Below are 22,506 nucleotides of genomic sequence, written 5' to 3' on the forward strand. Positions count from 1 at the left end.
AGAATATTCCAGACAAGCAATCGACATTTTCGGAGCCGAGTATTATTTTCGCAGCCGAGTATTATTTTCGAAACACCCAAAGAGTTAAAATTTAAACGAAAAATTTGATTCTAACGAGTGCAACGGACAGTTGAGTCTGTTCTGGTTCGCACACGTTATGGCAGTGGCCGCTCAGAGCTTGATCGCTAAGGCAGTTGAGCGCTATTCAAAGGAAAAAAGAGCAAGAATCCTCGGCAAAGAATCTTCTTCGAGAACACACTCTCGTTCGGTAAGAAGTTCATCCGTATTTATCTCCTAGCGTACGAGCTATAATATAAATAAAATAAATCTGATATTACTTTACACGATGACAACATACACTTTTTCTCTCGATTCACGAATAAAAGTCGTAAAGTAAAGGGACTTATAATTTTCCAATTAAACAAAATTTCTATAAAAAATTAGAAATTGGTCGTTTTAACTACTCTGATAGTTCTAATATTATATTAAATATGATATTCGGATTCTTACAAATAGCAAATGTCTTAACGATATCTTTTATCAAGGAATGAACCAAGTGTATACAAATTTCGAACGAATACGTGGTAAAATGACAAATATTTTATTCACTTATTATAGTCTTAAAATATTTAATATCTGAAATGTGTCCCTTTGTTTTTCGACTTTTCCATGTATAACGTTCACTTCTCTTTTGACAAATTTTCTTCCCCGATTTTACTTGTACGTACAAGTGTATAGTAACCGACTAATGAACACCTTGATTTTCAATAGAAGGTATATACGACTAATTCACGTAAATCTTTCGTTCGACGAAGTCAACGTTGCCAAATTATGTTTGGTTAGAAACTGTTAATATAGAGGGTGTCGAAGAAAGGGTCAAAAACTTTAAAAATACATACGTAGTACTCATCAAAATAAGCAGAAAAGAACTTATAATTAAAAATAGAATTAAGTTTACAACATATCTTTAATCATAAATAATTGTGTATCCCTTTTTCGCTTTATATATAAACGAATATCATTATTCAATAAAATTTACTAATTTTGAAAATTTAATTACATTATCCAAATAAACTGTCTCTGGAATTATTAAATTTTTAGTATCAAAATCTTTATTTATTTTTACGAATACCCTAAAATATTTGTTATCCTTTCTCAAACACCCAATATCTTCATCGAGGATATATAATATTTTTGTTAATAGCATACACATAGTTCAAATTTTTACTTTATAGATTAGATCATTAGATTTAAGATAGTATCTTGTTAGTTGGATATCTTAACAACGAGTTTTAAAATGTACATTAAAAGAACAAGCCACAGTGAACGAGTTCTTGGCTGTTTTATTCAATGGTCTAACTAAAAACGAACCGAAATAAAAATATATCATCAGGAATCTATTTTCACTCATCGTCAGTTCTATCCGGTGTCCTTTTGATATCTGCGTAATCAAATCGAATCTCAATTAAATGCATATTTCTGTTCCCTTTATAAAACTACGTTTACTTAACTATGTAGATCACATTCGAAGAAACGTCTTTCAAGAATAACGCGTCTATCAAATAATATTTACAAGGAACGAAATAAAGCGAATCAAGTATATCGAAAAGAAATTAATAATATCCTGTTACAAACTAAAATTCAATAAATATACAAATAATAAATTAAACGATCTACACTCTATTCGTTATTACTATATCGATAAATTATATTATATCTTCAAATTAAAAACGTTAACAGCTTAAAATCGGAATAAAACGTAACGCGTAGGATCCAGGAAAAAGGCAACGCACTTGGAGACTTGCGGTTGACCGAATAATAATTCGGACTCCTGTCGCCGAAGAGCAAGTCCCTGTGCCATCGGAAACGATCTCTCGATGTCCTCTTACTTATTCCTACATGAATCAACTATTTATAGAGTCGCTACGAATTTCCACTCTCTTTCTATTCTAACTTCGATGAGTGTCCTCGAACGTTTCCTTCTTTTCTATCTCCTCTCTTTTTTTCTTTATATCGAAACGTCAATTCTTGGGCAGTTAACGATACTTCTTGAAAGTTTTCTCGCTTCGATTCTTCATCGAGTAAAATCATCTTACTCTTTCAGGATTTTATTGTAGTCCTAGACATGTGCATATTTTTTTTCTTTTTTTTTTTTTAGTCAATCTTAACGATTGAAAATATCCTTTGTTCTCACGTAAACGAGGAATATGTCCCGTTTGGAATTCAAGCTATCCATATTCTTAACTACACCTCTAAATGACTCCCGGTATACTCCCATATACGGGAGCCATCTTTTACGTCTAAATAACTCTCTTCGTTTCGTCGATAAAACAGCACGCAATACACTAGATGCCACGATATTTTTCAACGACTCGTCAAATTGTTTTCACCATTCGAACCTTTCTCTTCGTTCGTCTGAATCTCGTCTAACTTTGTCTTTTCTCTTTGATACTGGAGTTGTTGGAATTGTTCGACTGGATGTAGGAAGAAAGCTCTGGCTACCAGGCGTCTGTATATCTCACGTCGAACTCTTGCAGAGCTGGCAAACACTTCTTCAGGGATTCGAACGTCTGAACGGATAGTTTCGTGCTATTCAGGTTCAGCTTTTTTAAACTCGTTAGTGCTGAAAATTTAAAGATTGAATAAATGTTCAGATTAATTAAGAAACTGAGTAAAGATTTTATATTAACTTCATACAGCGGCTGCAGAAAGTATTGGCACATACATATTTTTCAATGTAACGTTTCTTTATTAGATTCTATATTTCATTTTCATAGTACCAAATTTTTATAGTCATATGAAAGTACTGCTTGGATCTAATGGTGTGTTAACATTTTTTTTTTTTTTTTTTTTTTTTTTTTTTTTTTTTGTAGCCACTGTATGTGCAGTATATGAATATCTAAGTTGTAAAATACAAAATATATGAAAGTAGATGTTAAAATAAAAATTGATCTTATGAAAATATAGATAAGAGTTCATACATAATTTATATTAAACATATCAGGATACATTCTCTTTGGACAAAACGATATTAATATTCAATATTTCCTTACAGGCCAAGCTAGAGATTCCTTTATCAGAAACAGGGGTTTCACAAAGATTCAGGACCTGCAGTTTCTGCAAGTGTTCGCTAATCATTTGTAGGCCAGCGTCACCGAACTGCGTGGCCCACAAGTTCAGATGCCTCAAAGCTGGTAATTTGATTAGCTGCTCGGCACAGGCCGAGGTCACCGAGGTAAAGGCCAAACTGAGGTATTCCAAGCTGCCAAGAGCCCTTCCGCTCAGAATAAGGGCAACGTCCGCGTCTGTCGCTCGGGCTGGTAACGTCAATCGTCTAGGACCTCCTTTCCGAAGCTGTTTCAATAGAAATAAAAACTTATAAAAACATATAAAGAAATATATCTTACAGTAATAATAGTCACTGTCTATTTCTCAGCTTCCCGGCCATGAAAGGACTTTTCCCTTTATGAAATTTCAAGTCACGTCTACTTTTTCTTCTTGTAAAATAAAATCTATAATGATATTACATCACCATTAAACAATGAACATATATTTGAAATCAGTCATATTTCTTGTTTGATTTACAATTAAAAAATTTATAGATTTACAGTAGTAAGTATATAAATCGGAAACATACCAAACTCAATTTAATTTAGTTTATAACAACATATTATTTGAAAAATTGTGTATTTGACAGTGCTCCAAAATAGATGTAATCTCTTTACTCACAAGTTGCTGCAAATTCCTTTGTCTCTGGCAAAGAGCTGCGTATCGTTCCTTGCCTGAAGTGGTTGACTCTAACGCACTAACTATTTGCAATTTAGCTTCTTTGCTTGACAGCAAATGCCACTCTAGCATTAAACAAAGACCTTCTTGGGCAGCCTCGCAGCCTCTTACTGCTAATAGTATACAATCGTCGCGTACTTGTTTCATCAGCCAGCTGATGAACTTCTTTCTTCGACAACAGCACGCCAGTAAGGTAGTTAACTGGATAAAAAAAACAGTAGAGGATCGATGTCCTATTATCATACAAAAGATGATATCGCTTCTTAGCACAAATTTGTATTTGGCAAAAAGAATTCCTTTTTATTCTATCGCATAAATAAAGAAAGAAGTCAATTTTATTTCTATGGCACTATTTATTTGGATTAAGAAAATGAAAAATTACCATTTCGCCAAACAATTCTCCTTGATCAGGGCAATCCGGACTGGATGGTGCGGCAATATGAATCCATCCAGGTCTGGGTTCTCTAATCGGAAGTAGAACACGATGCACAACGCATCTTGTGTCTTTCGCTAAACGGCTAATCACGCACATTAATATCGATTGTTGGACCTCTTTCATAGCGAAAGCTTCCTCTGGGAATGGTACAGGTTGCAATAAAGCACCAAGTTCTGGCCTCCAATCCGCATATTCTGATCTAAAAAAGAAAATAATATTTAGCTCTTGCGATTTGAAATTTTACAAAAGGAGAAGAAGGGGTATATTTTACTTGTAATTAGACCGCGGATATTTATGCAATTTATAGGAAATTCGAAGATGTAATTGTTTGGTGGAACAATTACTATTTACTTAGTAAAACAATTTTCCATCAGAGTTTAACTTTTTTTAATTGTACTCATGTAAATTTGCATAAATGTTCGCATTCCATATGCGATAATGAGCGCATTAGTGGTGAAACTTACGCGATATTTAGCACCAGAAGGTAGCACTCCAATGGAGGCAAGGTCGGTGATTTTTCGTTCTCCGGCAAAGAACGATTAGCCACTTCGAATCTGCAATTGAATGGCTCCTAATTACTTTCATTAATTCGCATTTCGTTTGTGGTACGCAAGAATGTTCTCTACTATATATAATTTATTTCACGTCATAGCGGCTTTTTCTACACAGTCGTGCGTTTGACATGTTGTAATGAATGGACTTCTAAATTTTACCTGTTCTTTTAGTGCGCCTGGACGCGTGTAAAAAAGCAAGCTGACGTATTTACGAGTTAGCATAAAAGTAAAAGCTGTATCAAATCGGAAATAAAATATTTCGCATCGAATATATGTTTCTTTGACTGACGATACGATAATATTTGGTAGATTATTAAATAGTCTTTATGTATGTAAACAAGAGAATTAAAAAGATTCTTACAGAAGGTGAAATTTTCTTTTTTATTCAAATTTTTTTCGAATTTATTATAAGAACAACGTATTTAGATATTACGTCTGTTGATGCGAAAATACATTAATTAAAGGAACACAAAGGAAAAAGATACTGCATCATTCATACGAGCAAAAATATTATAGTAAGATAAGAAGATTTGTTGCCTCGTTCACAAGAAATGATACTACATCTTCTCTTCATTTGAATTAGTTAATTATTTTACATGTAGATTCACGTGCATGTGATTCACGAATCGACGTATATAATGTATTCTTCTGTATATTGTACATATGTAAATTGATTTCTTTTTCATTTTCCATTAACTCAGTATTAATTTTAAAACTTATATCGATGACTAAACATTTTTTTATTCTTCTTAGCGAACACTGTGAGCTTTTAAATTCTTTGTTATTTTTTCTAAAAATCGTATGTAACATTTTTTTTTCAAGTCACAGTAAATAAAAATACAAAATGTTGCAGAAAGCTATATTGATATAAAATACTGAGATAAAATACTAATATTTTATTATATAAAAATATAGAGATACTAAATAAAAAGTGTTTTAATGTGTACATATTTCTTTCTATAAATACATTCTTTGAGAGTATATTTTATATTAAGATAAAGCATATTTTTAATATATTAGATTATATTTGCATGAAATTTTAAGGAAAAATAAAATGAAAATATTATTAAAAAAATTCTAACGTGAAATTAAGCGAGATTTTCCGCAGAATTGTTCTCAAGCAGTTAACTAAAGTCATATTCTTCGTTAAAGGGTTTAGTTTCTGCACTTTCAAACAAGGCACTCCAGAACGTTCATGCCTTTGATACGCTTTAATGAAGCATGGATAAAATACAGGGTGACTCACGCAATTTGCAACAATGCACTCGCCACGTGCAATTAGTCTTTTCTTTTTTTTTTTTTTTTTACACAAAGTCAATGCACATAACAAACATTGTTATGAAATGTTTAAAAATATTGTATTAATTTTACATTATAATTTTTAGAAGTATTTTAAAAAACATGTAAATTTTTAACATTTCTTTGAAGTTTGAACTTGATGTACTATTAAATGTTATTCTATCCACAGACATCAAAGGATTAAAGGATTAGATTTTGCTATGAGTCGCGTATAGTCAATGTTAAAAATGTTTACGGCAAGAATATCAAAACCTTATTATACTGATTGTCATAAATAATCAGAACGCTCGCGTAATCTTTTTGTATGAGTTTAAATTTGGAAAAATAATATCAATATTAATTGCTTCAATAATAAATATGTTAAAGAACTTTGTATTCATTTATTGACGTGAATACAAAAGAAATCTTGTACAATACTATACACAGGAGTTTCACAAATTTGCAACTCATACTTCAAATATCTTCCAATTACCATAATTTCCAATACGAACGCACCATTTAATCCAAGTACCATAATTTCCAATACGAATGCACCATTTGAGATTCAGGCTACGTGACTCTCCTTATATTTGAATATAATTATTATTTATTATTATATAAGTACAATATTATTATAATATCTAATGTCAGATTGTGAGTTGTAAATTTGTCCATAAATAAGCAAAAAGAAAGAAGAAGCAAACTCACCTATGGAAAACCGCAGCGACGCAAACGGACACCAAATTAGGAAGCATCCTCGGGTGAGGACAGTCGCTTCCAGGCCCGTGAACCGAAGCGATATAATCTCTGATCGCTTGCTCCCCATCCGTTGCATACAAAGAAGCTATAAACACTTGCAATAGTTTCCTCATGTCCAGGGATTTGCCAAAATCCACCGTATGCTTGAGGCATCTCGTGATCGCTGGACTTATGGCTGTAACCAAGGACGACTGTGGATGCTGTTGAGCCAGCTTCACAAGAACCCTCGTTAAACAGACTGGAAGTGCAACTTTGTCTAAAAGAGGAGATACTACGGAGAGAACAGCTTCAGCCCAATGTTTCCGATCGTTTCGATATCGAGACATTTCCTCTGTCGATTTTTCCGAATATTTCTCTGGTGGATCTTCAACGGCCGAATCTTCGAGATGCTTTGCAACAGCTTCTAATGGCGCTACAGATACTCTTTCGTCCTGGAGAGACGTCCATAACGCGAAATCAACCATTGACTTTAATTCTTTGATGATTACTTCCTCCCGGGTATTTAGAGATACTAGATGCTGATATTTAAAGATACTCCTCTGAAAATTCGAAATTCACACATATTAGATTGCGTAAATTCACTTACATAAGATCCGTTTACATAATCAATGATGTACACTCCCGCTCAAAACTCTTGGGACATCTTCTATCTTTAATAAAACTACAGTATTTAGAATTATTAACTTCGCATTAGCTTACATTACTTTTTCTGTTACATAAAATATGAAATTAAACGATGCTCTATATAAATTTACTATCACTTACATTTGTCCAATTTTGAAACAAATATGACAACTGTTCTAAGATTTCTGAGAGGAGGTGTATGTATCATTTTGTTAGTGAATTATGAGCTCTTCTGTACCACTTTCATATATATTACTTTCTAAAAGACTCTTTATGCATTATGTATTCTAATGGCTTTGAATGCCATTCATTAAATACATTCTTGAATTATCATGATGCTGCACTTCACATATCACCTTGAATAAATAGCACAAGTGAATGTGTTCTTCTTTTTGGTAATTTTGATACAGAATTACACGAATAAAAATGTTTTTTCCTTATTATATAACAACATACTTTTGGACTCATTATTCGATAATTAAACTTCAACATTTCGAAACTCTTCTCACACTTGTTTTATTATTAATTTATTTATTTACTCCGTCATCACTTCGAAGATTATATTGCTCTTTATAAAAAAAATTCCGATGTGTGTACTTTCTTCGTTTTTAGTTCGTCTTTCCAAATGTCTTTAAATATCTCGAATTTCTAGAGATATTACATATGCACTTAGATCAAAAGAGGAAAGGACAAGTAGAATCTGTAAAAAATAGAAAGAAAGAATTGTACAAGAATTTACCTTCCATAGTATCGAATGATACCATTGGTCCCTAGTATAAGCATTATTCGCTTGGAGAAGAAGAGAACTGTTTGGCAGAACTATGCTAAGGCAGTTCTTGTAAGTAGGATCCCATCTAGTAACAGCATACTTCCGTATATCCGACATGTTATTATAAGGTATTGGTTGTCGAAAAAATCCCGTTCTCTAAAACAAATTATATCTAAATAATTTACAGCGGCTACGAAAAGTATTCGCGCAGCATTGTATTTATTATAGCATTCACATACTAATTGAAGACATCCAAGTGTATTAAATTCCATATCACTTAATAGCACGTGCTTTCATATAAAATAAAATGTATAGAGCCCAATAAAAAAAAACACTACATTGAAAAGTAAGCGTACGAGCAAATACCCGCTTAGTCTTATTCTTTTATAGTTTTAAGCGTTTATAATATTCTAAATATTATTTTTATTCATATTTGCATGAATATCTGAACTAAAAAAATAAAATCCGAATACATATATAAGGATTTGTTTTAATACGTAAATATCATACTGAACGCTTTACTATACATTTTAGAAAGTTTAAATTTCTCCTCAGTGCATTAATGTCTGCAGTCTATTAACCATATTAACATAATTTTTAAATCGACGATATTATTTTAAAATTTAAATTTTACAGATCAACGCAGATATGTTGATAGAATGATTAGAATGATAGTTAGTTAAACGGTTGTAATGCGGGTAATTTGGATACATTTCAATATTAAAGACTGCATATCTAAATGAGAACTATAATTATTTCGTACTTGAATTTAAATGGCTGTACTATTACAAAGTCAGATTACAAGCTTCAAATGCCTCTATGTTTCTTGTATTAGCATTTAAATCATACTTTCGTAAATTTTATACTCTAACGAAAAAAGAAATAATATCTCAATATTAAAAAGTTTAAAAATCGGATAATTGTTTGGCCAAACTGTCATTTCGGATATAAATGCAAAGGTATACCTATTTATATGAGCTTTTAAAATATAGAAACTTTTAATTTACAAGACTGAAATATTACAGACTTTAAGATTTGAAACTTTTATGTATCGCAATAATTTAAAGTTATACAAAGTTAATTAAAATTGTCGATACCAAACTTGGTTCGTCACTTCTCCTATACTCATTTTCAAAAAGTAATAGTTCATATGTTACAGAAATTACCTGAATTACTTAGGAATTAATAAAATTCGTTATTGATAACATAGTATCTAAAAGATACTAATAATAGAGAAACAAAATTAAATAGTAAATTAATTGTAACGTCAGATAGTACAAAAAATAATATACCATAGTTCACAGTCTAAAAATTAATATAAAATTTGATCGTTGAAAAGTTGGCATATAAACAAAGAGATAGTTCTACAGAAATTCTAAGTTTTTAAAAATTAGAAATTATTTAATGAAAAAGTTAACTAATTATAATATATCAAACATTATTCTACGTAGTGTTTCCAATTTTCAAAGAAGGAAGAAATGATTGCAGTTCTAAAAAGATGTAAACAATTAAGCAAATCAATTCATATATACATACATGTATGTATTTGTTAATGTAAACACTTGCATCAAGTCTCAAATAATTAATAAAAAGAATATCAACTTCAGAATGTCAATCTAATAAAAATAATATTACTAAACTCCGGAAATTTATGTAAATTGCTATTTGTATGAACAGAAGTACAAAAAAAATGATTTATACTACTTAGTGCGTAGAGAAAAGTAGATATAAGGATATAAAAACCAAAGCCTCTCAAGATCCCAGAGGGCAAATGGGATATCAATAAATAATATCTAAAAAAATGAAATCTAAGGAGAAATTTGTTTTACTCGTTAAATTTTACAACGAGTATTATACCTTGAATATCATATATATATTCGAATACTATATACGTTCTATGGATTTTTGCATCTTCAAATTTTCCATAAATGCATGAACATAAGAGAGAAATTGATCACCTTAGATGAAACGTGATAAAATAGAAAGCATCGAAAAATGAATATTCTCTGGAACTAGCTGACTCTTCGTACCCTAATTTTCCCGCACAAAACGTAGATACTTATTCAAAATACGTAAAATTGCAAACGTTGCGTCGCGTGCGGTTCTCGATACATACACGCACACGTATACACGCTTGCACGCTTGTCACGTAAACGTGTACACGGAAAAGAGACAAAAGGGAGGTGCACGTGCGTGCGCGTATGCGTGTGCATCACTTGCGTCAAAGCCGACCCTGAATGCGTCTCGCGACCGCTTCAGATTACGCTTGCACCGCGAAAAAGCCAACTCGATTCATTTTTCTCTTTTCTTTTTCCTTCTTTTTCTTCCTTTTTTTACCTTTTCTTTTTCTGATCACCTGATACAAGCAACGACGAGTTCCAATCTGGTTATACATTTTTCGTTTCCCGACAAAAGATCGTTATCTATACTAACATTCGACGAATTCAAGCGAGATATCGATGTAGCAAACGGCAATCGTTTCAAACAGGGAACAAGAATTGCTTTATTCTTTTATATTGAGGAGAGAAAAAACAAAACAAAAAAAAGGGAAAAGTTTCGAACGAAGGGCTGTTATTGAAAGTTTTATTTGGATCACTTTAGGTGACTTGTTGGGAAATTTCGAAAAGAAGCTGGTAGACAGATTTTGCTGTTAAGAGATGCGAATATAAGAGGAAATTTAAATTGATTAACATGTTTGCTTAATTTAGCAACTCTGTAGATAAGGTTCAGATGAAAATGATTTCCGAAAGAATAGTCAATTTTTCTTGCGAGTATCGCAAGTTCATATGATAGTGTGTATTATAACAAATTTAACTCTGAATGAATATATGACTACATATAATAGTAAGTAGTTTTTTATATCTATGTAAAATAGTTATAGATGAACATCTTTTCCAATAATAATTCTGGAAAACTTTATATCCATAAAAAGACAAAAATCTGTTTAAATAATTAAATTGCATTAAAACGCAAACTCTTAATGTTCCCTCCCCAATCCTACATTTCTCAGAAGCTGAAAAATGTTTGCATACTAATTCCAGTTCTTTATCTCTTGCTACCAATCCTCGCACAACTGTATGTAAGTTAGATGTTTGAGTTTAAAATCTGACGAAACACTCGCAGCCTCGACTAACGTAAAATAACGTAAAACGGCATGATTTATCACAATTACAATATCTGCGTCAATTCTAGCAATTCTGCGCACATTGACCAAGTATTAGTTTTGAATTATTAACCTGTAATTATCAGCACGTTACATATACAGCATATTAATAAAGTTAGCATCATTGATATATTATATTGTCACGCGATGTTTTTAATAGTTAACACATGTGAGGCATTTGTCTTTTTATCATAATATTATGTTAGCAGGAAATAAATAACCAGTTGATGTATAAGTAGTCATTATTGGAAAGTTTAAGACGCATGGTACGACTTGTAATTGCAGATGCGATATCGGCAAGAAACTTAATGACGTAATAGCCATAAAACAAAATTAATTAAATTCCTAACGATTTACCATTCACTGACAGCTAACGAAGAAATCTTCGCCGATAAACTCGCACAATTCAAATGAATAGTGTCATTTACGGTGAATTAAATATAAATTATGGGATCAGTAATTTACCTTTTTAAGGAAATATCGAAAATTATAAAATTCAGCATCTGATTCGTTAGTAATTATACATATATTATATTAATTATTCATAGAACATTATTAATAATATTAATTATTATAGTAGTTCGTGCAGCTTGTAAACAATCAATTAAAATCAGAAGAGAGTTCGTATCAGACACGAAACGAAACAGATATTCCTAGAAATATACGTAAATCCACAAATGCAGCAGAATATAAAAGAAACGATTATTTATTTGTACGTTTCGTAGTCCTTTCGTCTGTCGATAACAGTCTAACAGCGATGTGATATTGAATTTATTTGAGAAATTATAAGTAGACTGCGAATGTTTATGCTTTAAATCTTTATGGTTGCAATTAAAGAAATAAAATCTAAGCAAAAATTTATTTCATTCGTTAAATATTACAAGGACTATACCATAATTCGGATATTTAATGTGTATATTTTTATATTATATGCGCAGTTCTGCAGCTTTGAATTTCCTATACATATAAACATGAAAATCTGCGATCTAATAATAAATAGATCTAGTATAGATAAAATAAATCCACTAATGGAAAACATACATAGATGTCATGTATGTATTTATCCGCTGTATGTATTATACTATATACTAAAGCTTGAATCATTATTCCTCATATTTTCTATCTTTTCCCTTCGTTTGTGATTATACGTTTATGTATTCCCATTTTATTTTTTATTGATAAAGTTTCTATGGAAATCCATGAAATATCCTCCGAAAAGACTAAAAAATATCGTGTTACAATCACAAATTAATCCTGAAAGAAATATAGCCGCTCTATTTTATCTGCGAACATCTCTCGCGTCATACGAAAATTATGGCTTTTAATAAAACTTTGGAACCACGTCAACTCACGTTAAGACATTTAATTACTGAGAGACACGTATTATATTAGGTTATCCGAAAAGTTCCTTTCGTTTTATAAGGAAATAATAGATGCACAACATTTTTTGATTTATTATTTTATTCTATTACTGGATCATACATAATTCAATAAAATAATATAAAACAAAAAATATTGTGCATCTATCATTTCCTTATAAAACGAAAGAAACTTTCGAACAACCTAATATATGATTCTTTTCTTTCTTTTGCTCCTTTCCTTTTAAATCTACTTAACATTACACATATACTTCATAAACTGTAAAACGCGTTTCTTTGGTTCATAAATACTTTACCTTTGGGCATTAATGACGTACATGACAAGAAACTTATAAAAGTCAATTATGTACAATGTACAAAATACGATACATAACGATACGGAAAATTAAGAATACTCGTGAAATAACTTTATGTAAACTCCTCAAAATGTTTCGCAGCGTCCTTCTACGAAAATGTTTTGCATAGAGGGCAAAAATAGAAACCATCTATTGTAGAACAATGGAGTTAAAATTTAACTCGAAATACTTCCGAATCGCCTAATCCCTCTAGTTTTCATAATACGTTCATAAAATAATCTTTTACTTATTTTAATGGGAAAGCTAATCGTTATTATTATGCATTTGTGGAAAATTTAAAGATGCAAATATACATAGAATACACGTAATATACAAAAATAGGAAGAAGAGAGGAAGAAAGAGAGAGATTACTATAGTTAATACATTTAATATTGACATTGTATTAATACGATTATTAATAGTAGTGTTGTTTATTATTATAATATTAATATTAAAATTACCATAATGAAATAATTAATTTTAAACCATTCAATTCCAGTTCACCGTATATACTACCGGTAAATATGTGTCAGGACAGCTAAGACCACTTACAAAATTTCACTAACGTTATTATACATGTATAGTGAAAGTTTTGAAATCACAAGTTCCAAGTTATTAGTATTAACAAATTCTCTTGTATTATATCTATATAGTAACAAGTTTTATAATAACACAAACGAAATACATGTATCAAAATCAGTAAATTACAAGTTATTTAATTACATATTTATAATCTACAACCTATAACTTGTGAATTTGCTAATATTATTAGTTAATAATTATCGTATCAGAGGATCCTGATGATATTTAATACAAACTCATTATTTTTATTTTCTATAAATCTGATTTTACAATAAATTTATTGCTTCATTCACCATACGTGTCCTATAATGTAAAATACCAAATAAAAAGGAAAATTTGTTAAAGCTTTTGTGTAAAAAAAATACTTTTGCTACTCTATTAGCACTCTTATTAGTTACTCTTTAATACTCTATTAGTTTTTGAATGAAATATAAAATGTAGTAAATAGGGATAATTTCGATTGTTTATATTCAACATATCCAAAAACCCGACTTACCGTTTTCGACGAGATACAGGTGTCGTTCAAATAAAGATGATGCGTCTCCCACCTCCTCAGATATTTACTTGACAAGATCTTCTTCACGAGGTTGGTATAATTCAAAAAACACACTTGAATGTCTCCTTCCTCTATAGGTTTAAATCTAGGCCCGATAGGCCCTGGACTAGGACTAGAAGAAGAGGATCCGCTAGTTGGCGAGCACCCAGCGCTCTGTCTCTCCAAATTAGGGCAAGATCTTGCTGCAGGTAGGCAAAACGTGCTTTCCAAGCCTTCTGACTTCAACGTATCTATCCTCGAGCTCTTCTCAACGTTAAACGAACTACAGGCATCAACTGCAGTAGATTCAGCGCTGGATCTGTGATTGCTATCCGAAGACAACTGAGGAGAGCTGGTGCTGGTCATTTCCTGGCGCATAGATCCACCATTAACACAGAGAAAATTGTAATAAGGTACTGTCGACGAAGATAAGCCTCCAGTTGACGGGCCAGCGGGACTCAAAGGCAACGAGGATCCTTCTTCTGTCTCGGTTTCCGTTTCCTGATTGGACACATTCTCCTTTTCTGACTCGCTGAACACGTTCTGCAACAAGGATATATCGTTCTCAGAAGCTGCAGTTACTCTAGAGTTTCTTAGAATATCTTCTTCAGTATCTACAGAATCGATCAGCACCGACGACGAAGAATTCGTCAGCAAAGTTTCTCCAGACTTATATTCTTTCTCCTCGTCTCTATGTTCTTCTTCTTTATTCGAAGCCACCGACACAGCCTCGATCGAATCGTCAACCGTGTCCAAGCTGTCCTCTTTGTTGGTCGAAGAATCGGAACGTAGACGAAGCAGCAACTTCTTGGACCGTCTGTTACTGTACGACTGCTTCTCAGGAGAAGAGGAAGGGGTCGCATGGTGACTCTGTTCGTTATCCTCCGCAAGTATGTTATTTGACTCGTCTATTCCATTCTCCACGATGACAATGGAAGCTGGTACAATCAGAGAATCAGGTCCAGGTGACAAAGTTTCAGGATCGAGGTAATCCGCTTTGATATCTGGAAGCGTGCTGTCGGTACTGCTCGTATCAGAGACCGATGGTTCCTGGTCAATGTAGCCGATAGAAGAACCGGAACCTTCACTCGTCGCTTCCGAGTCTTGCCTGTCACACTTGGAGCTCGAAGTCTTGTTCGCTGGAAGAATCATGCTCATCGACGAGGTCTTCGTTTTGTTGGAAGATAAGGAGGACACGAGCACGCGTGACGCGCGTGTGAACGGCGTTTGGAAACAAAACATGTCGACTTTATATTCCCAAGTTTTCGCAAAACGCTCGTTCCTATATCAGCAAGTTTCTATTAGTTAACTTCGTCCTATCAATTCTCTATTAAATTTTTTATCAATTCCGTTGAAGATTCTGCTGGATGCTAATGGTCGTAATATGTCTTCCAGTGACCTAATTTTGGTCGCGCGAGACGTTTACGGATTTGACGCGGTACGATCGACACTGACTGACGAAGATCGCAGAAGTAAGAAAATCGTCGTTTCCCAAGTGACGCGGAAAGCCTCCGTGAGAAAAGCTTTGTCCCGAATCCGCGTACCGCGCGAAAAGGTCCGCGCTCGATATCCCAATTTCGCCTACGACCCGCTCCTAGAATCCCTCGATGCGCGTCAATTAAGCTCCCGTGTGGATCTCAACCGACCTAGAAACGGTCGTTCACCGCCACCCCATTCAAACAAAGCGATTCAATGAACACGGCGATACGGGGTAGCACCAGCAAACCGACGTCGAAATTCGACGAATCCTCGACATTAGCATTAGGACATAATGATAACACCGGGGAAATCTTCACGAAGAACGATCAACCAAGACTCGTGTCGAACGTTTCGTCCGCGCATTGCAGCTGGCCACAGCACATTTTGCCACGAAACAAAACGCACAACCACTTGAGAAACGTTTCCCCCTTTTCGGTTCTTCTTTTCTTCCGTTCCTTGTGATTATTCACTGGGTCAATCGAACCGTGAAGCTCGCACGGAAACACTCGCGCGTCGACCACCGGCACGTTTCTTCCTCTGCAAAGAAAAGAAAAAGAGAAGAATAGAGTTTCACGCAGCAAAGAAGTGTCTCTGTTTCGCGTGCTGCGTGCGCCAGTTTCTCCGTCTCTCTCCTTTTCGTTCTATCTCTATCTCTAGTCTCGTTTCTCTCTACTCGAACGACGAAACCGACAGGAAACACGAAACGAGCACTCGAGGTTCGTCGACGAATTTCTTCTTCTGGTCCGCGAGACACGGCCGACGACGCGACGACGAGTCGATGAACGACGAATGAAAAGAGCGAAGGAGAGAGAGAGAGAGAAACAAAGGGGGAAGAGAGGAGAGAGCGAGAGAAAGAGGGAGGCGTGTTTCCGACGTGACGCTTAAATGTCTGACACGATTGTGAACAAGTACAGGTGGGGACGCCGCGCCGGGCCGCGCCGCTGGGGTTAGGAAAAGGAGAGAGGGCGTCGCGGCGCTCGACGTCTCGCGGTCGATCAATGACTAGTCACGAGTTTGCTTCGAATTATCGCGTTCCCGCTACTCTCTCTCTCTCTTTCCATCTCTCTTCCTCGTTCCTTTTTTTTCCTTTCTCTTTTTCATTTCCTATGTTCGTTTCTGTCATTGGCTTCCGCAGTTGGACGTTTCCGTTGGCTGTTTTGTGTTCTTATTTTATTGGAGACTTGGTTTAAGGAAAGAAAAAAATTGTGAAAAGTAAAATTTGGCTCGTGTCTACGGTAAATATACCGAAACTCTTGAAAATAATTCAAAGGTTTTTCCGAAAATAGTCCCCGACGAATTTTCCTCGCTCTTCTTCCCCTGGCGAACGCCGGATTTCTATTTTTATGCGATTCACAATAATGTGCACAACGTGCACAAATAGAACGTGGACGTTGTTAATGAGGTTATGATACATTGGCATTCCGGTTTAAGGAGTGTTTGCACGGTTCGGGTAAGAAAGGATCGATTTCCTTTGTTTCTAATTTTCTGAGAGTGTATGACATTTAAAATATATGTGTAACACTCACTATAATTTCTAACATTCTGATATTTGGTAAAGAGGTTTTGAATATTAATGAAGTTATAGTAATTTTTTAGTATCGTTTACCATATTTTTAATATCTTGTCTATAAATTTCGTAAAAATGAGTGCTTTAGATATATGATCCTTTTTAACAGAATAGGAGAAACGAAAGGTATATTTTATTCTCGATCGCTTCTTAAAATTGTCAATTTGCATTTCTCTCCAATTATTTCATAAAAATTAGTCATAATATCGCACGTGCTACTCATTGCACGATGCTTAAGAGAAAAGAGAATTCAAAACTGGCGCCAAATTTTGCTCGCATCAGGAACCTACTAAAATTATGAATTCATAATTTGGAAAACTGGACACAATTAAAATATATATAATCAAATATTGTATACCATTAAATTCTTACTAATAACATTTTTATATTATTTCAAAGAACAAATCAACCGTTATAAAAAATATTAAACAGTTATAAAAATATGAAATTATTCTTTAATATAATTAATATTTAAAATTAATATTTCATATCATCGATAATTAATGTAAAGGAAATAGTAGTATATTATCAAATACATTAATACTAAACCATAGACTTAAAGACTGCTAAAAGAATAGAACTCACATTTGTTTTTTTACGGTCCGATAACGAACTCGCAATATTTTCAGATAAACCAAATTTAAATATAAATTTTCATTGTTAGCCAACGAAATAGCGAAATACACTTTTACTTCCGATGAAAATATCGATTTCAAAGACGATCTCGTTTTCAACGAACTTTATCCTATTATATAATTCAATGCATCATTCCTGATAAAGTATGTCAGATTTTCACTTGAACTTGGGCAACTGATAAGATTTATTTCCTATGTCGCACTATTTGTGCCTCTAAGATCGATCGTATCTCGTTCCCACCGAAAGAATTTCTGAGCAACGTTGGCGATTGTTCGAAATTAGCGTACGAAAATAAAAAGAGAAAAAATTAAAAAAGCTCAAACAGAAACCGCTATTTTTAGTTTATCGAGTCGGTTCGACTGTTCACCTCGTCCAATGACATCATCGGAGAAGTCGCGTTCCGATGATGCAAAGAATGACATTTACGACATGAGAATTTTGCCAAAAGCCATTTTTATTGAACATAATCGACCATCCAATTTAGTTACGAGTTTCAATAAAATCGTAGAACAAGAAAAAGTTACACAAGAGTACTAAACTTATCATCGAATGTTCTTTTGATATTCCTTCGCTTCATAATTAAAATGAAAAATAACAATGAAATAAATTAACGATGCGTTGCTCCAAACGCAATATTTCAATGTTTACATATATTTCAGACAGTTGCTTTTATAAACTATACGTTTAATGATACTATTAAGGATTTAAATAAATTTATAAAAATGTTTACTAGCTGTCATTTTTGGTATCATGCAAAAATGTGTTGATTTTATTTAATAGTAATAACGATATCGTCGTTCGATATTTCTTTCTCAATAAATTTCTGTACAAAATTAGAAATAAAATTGTTATTCCCTTAATCTTTAAAATCTTACTTTGTACCAAGATTCCCGTGACTATCAGATCGTTCGATACAGATGTCCGTGCTATAAGAGGGTTACCTGTATCTTTATGACTCTTCAGTTTCGAAGAAACAATAACAAAAGGATTAGAACGTATCATTAATTGTGAAAACTCGATCTTATATGATAAATGAAAACGTACAAAACAATGACTTAATAAAAATGAATACGCAACTGAACTTGGGACTCAAAATTAAATCGATAGCAAAAACATGCAAACAAGTGGATGAAATGAACGTAGAAGTAATAAGTTCATTTAATTGGATATTGACTTTCATTCCAATAAATGGAGTTCTACTGTAATATAATAAAGGTCCACTAATTCTTTTCACTACCTATGACTTTTCATTCATGTAATGGAAGCTCGCCTTCAAATAACCGCATTCAATCGTCAGAAACACGTTTACTTGAACATCGAGTCAAATTTCATTTCAATAAATAGACACGTACTATAATATAACAAAATATAATACATGTAATAAAAACTCACTAATTCTCTTCACTATCTATAATTTTTCATTCATATAGTAGAAGCTCACTTTTGAATAATCCTATTCAGTCGTTAGAAACTCATTTATATCAAACATCAACTAAAATTTCATTCCACTAAATGAAGTTGTGCTGTAACTCTATTGAATCTATGACTGAGATCAAGTGACTATTAGTATTGTCATAACATAAATCAGGAACCGATCACGCAATAGGCGTTTGGTTGACGTCTCAAATCATTGACATAGCAACCACGTGACGAGATCGACCGACAATATCCTGGTCTCTGGTCGTATGATGCAGCTGACTGTCATATATTCGCGTTGCGTCAAAAGTGACTCGTGTTTGTCAAGCCGTCGTTTCTCTCGTTCTACGTAATGGAAATCGACGTAAACGCTCCGCCCTCATCGATTACCCTCACCTTGATCACGAGCTTAGACTAATCCGAATCATATGTCGCGGAAGCAGGAAGAGGCGGCGACCATGTAAAACGAAAGAAAAAAAAAGGAAGAAGAAGAATTCAATCGCTAATAGCCAAAGTAAATTGCGAGGGAAACAGGTTTTGCTACCGAGAACTTGGACCTGTTGTTTTCTTCTAGGTATTTTTTACGTTTCTTTACTAAGTATTACGCGAGAAATACGTACAATCGTGACTTTTATAGAAAACGATCACATTGAAATAAAGAATCAATAATTATACGAAAAATATTAATTGAAATAATAGATTTTCCATCAGCAAGAAAAGATGACGGCTATTTTGTATCTCATGATCTTATGATGATAGAGCAGTCGATACCGTATATTCCTCTATTTTCTTTTAATTTTAGCATACAAAATGTAATTTTCTATGTTACATTCTAATTTCATTAGAATTAGCAAATACAGTCAGTTTTAAACAATATTCGGCAGGTATAGCGAGTGAAAAAAGTATCAATATATAGCAAAACTTGAATAATAAAATTTCTAATCTAGAAAATTAAACATATATACATTTTCTAAATCTAGAAAATTGAACTTATATGCATTTTCTTAATTTATAAAATTAGACGTATACATAGATATATATGTTTTCTAAATTGTTATTCAAGTTTTGCGATTGTATATACGTACCAGAAAAATCGTTTATTAACGATACGATTGTTGAAAACAAAACGTTACGCCATCGGCTGCTAATGTGTTAATACAGATACGTACCCAGTTGCAAAAATATGAAAATGTAGTTAAATTAAGAAGTACATACAGTTGAAAGTAACTCGTCAAATATGGTCAATTGACAAGATTGTGAAAGAATGCGTTTATAAATCTGCAATTGACAATCTTCTTCTTTTCATCTGAAATGAACTGCCCGTGAAATCTCTTCGACAATTCATGGTTCAATAGGTTAATAGACTTGGTCCCGCTCAGTTTCTAACTATTGTGTAGCATTCTGATTAGCTTTAGTAAATGTGCGCATAAAATAATAACTTGCGAAGGGAGGAAGAAATGATAAATAGCTGACGACGCTATCACTTTTTCTTGGTAAATGACGTACTTACTTCGTCAAGTCTTTGGTTAGAATTATTTTTTACTATTATATTTCAGATTAAAGTATTTTCCATTTCTCTTAAACGCTATAATATAAAATAACATTTTATATATAAAGTCATTTCAAGACAAAAAAAGAAATCAATGAAATTTTTTGTAATCCTTCATAAATTAATCAATTGTTTTATTTTGAACTATTGAAAACAAACTATTTATTATTTATTGATCTTAATTTCTCATTTTTACGGTCATTTATCTCCCTCCTCCTATGATATTTATAATAATAATTTGTCTTTTTCGTTAAAATTTTAAGAACTCTATAAAATTACATTTTGCACTATTCTACTTAGGGAAATATTGTATAATTTTATAAGAAAATAATTATAGAGCAATTCATTATAAGAATCTTTAATTCTCTATCCTATCTTTTATACACTTAAAATTCCACACTGAATCTTTAAATAATGTTTTCTTTCGTTATTTAATTCTCAAACTTAATCAATCCTTAAATTATATTATTACAATTGTAAGAATACTTTCGTAATTATATTGGAAGATACCAAAAAATAAGCTTTATTTTAACCCGATGAAAATAAATATTTAAATTAATGCAAAATTCATAAACTCAAAATCATTAATTTTCATTAAAGATTTATCGTAACGATTTAAATATTAATTGAACCATTTATGTTCTAATATCCATAATAGATAAATTAATAATATTTAACTAAAAAATTTTTATACGTATATAGTCATAACTATTAATAATTAGATTAACATACCTATATCAATCATCTTTTATTCTGAGTGCATATGGAGTTTTTATTCCCGATGGCTGATTGTAGGCTTTTTGTTGATTATTTATTATAATTTATCAGATCCAGCACTATATTGTGGTCTTCTTCGAAAAGACAAGTCATATCAGCGACTCTCCAATCCACTTTCGCTTTTGACGTCGACAACCAAATACGACTCTTCATCATTAAAGAGAAAAAGATGTGACATAATTAGTCTTAGTCCTCTTCCACTTTACATTTTAACATACTTCTTTTTAGATTTATTTTTATTTCATTCTTAAATTTAATTTTTTTATAATACAAAAATTAGAGATTTTAATTGTTATTGTTTTGTTTATCGATACCGCGTTATTTTTCATAATAGCTCAGTATTAAATTATTTAAATAATTATAATATATCTACAAATTTCTTAAAAATTTCACTGAGAATAAAAAATAAGATATTTTACAAAAAGTACTTTATCAACATCTTATATAAAAAACTCTCATTTCAAAATCTTTTTCATCATTATCTTTCTTCATACATTTGAAGATCTATAAAAAAAACTGTCATCAATTGTTCAGTTTTAAATTATTTAAAAACTTATTAATATCGTGGATAAAAAATTTGTTTTGGTTAAGACATAACCGAACACAATTAATATACATACGCAAATAATAAATAATAAAAAATACGTACCACTAATGCACAACTTGTAAAGAATCATTGAACAAAAAAGAATAAAACGACACTCTGCAATAAGAAAACACTTGTATCCTTTCGTCTGTCTACTTTGACAGTTTTCAAAACCTCCACGAAGAGAACCACGCGCGTTCACACCACGACCACGACTGTAACACCATACCCGATAATAACAGCGCTCAAGTTCCCTTTCAATATGCGTAAGATATCACATCCAAGGTTACACTTGA

The 22,506-nt window shown here is 32.5% G+C and overlaps 1 protein-coding gene across 4 annotated transcripts; it reads right to left on the reverse strand.

The window, feature by feature from the left end:
* Positions 1 to 1,929: 1,929 nt before the first annotated feature.
* LOC139987719 (C-Maf-inducing protein) lies at positions 1,930 to 22,451 on the reverse strand. 4 transcript variants are annotated; one of them, XM_072004306.1, is made up of 10 exons: positions 22,274 to 22,451; positions 21,580 to 22,016; positions 14,162 to 16,216; positions 8,177 to 8,362; positions 6,763 to 7,352; positions 4,687 to 4,776; positions 4,169 to 4,421; positions 3,730 to 3,987; positions 3,054 to 3,354; positions 1,930 to 2,623 (listed from the first exon to the last, which is right to left on the reverse strand). In XM_072004306.1, exons 3-10 carry the CDS (start codon positions 15,440 to 15,442, stop codon positions 2,499 to 2,501), a joined length of 3,084 nt encoding a protein of 1,027 aa, XP_071860407.1. In that variant the 5' UTR covers positions 15,443 to 16,216; positions 21,580 to 22,016; positions 22,274 to 22,451; the 3' UTR covers positions 1,930 to 2,498. The 4 variants fall into 4 exon arrangements, with proteins under 4 accessions (XP_071860407.1, XP_071860408.1, XP_071860409.1 ...); XM_072004307.1 differs by lacking the exon at positions 21,580 to 22,016; XM_072004308.1 differs by lacking the exons at positions 21,580 to 22,016; positions 22,274 to 22,451 and adding an exon at positions 19,275 to 20,043.
* Positions 22,452 to 22,506: the final 55 nt, after the last annotated feature.

This window comes from Bombus fervidus, chromosome 5 (assembly GCF_041682495.2).
Source record: "Bombus fervidus isolate BK054 chromosome 5, iyBomFerv1, whole genome shotgun sequence".
Taxonomy (NCBI): Eukaryota; Metazoa; Arthropoda; class Insecta; order Hymenoptera; family Apidae; genus Bombus; species Bombus fervidus.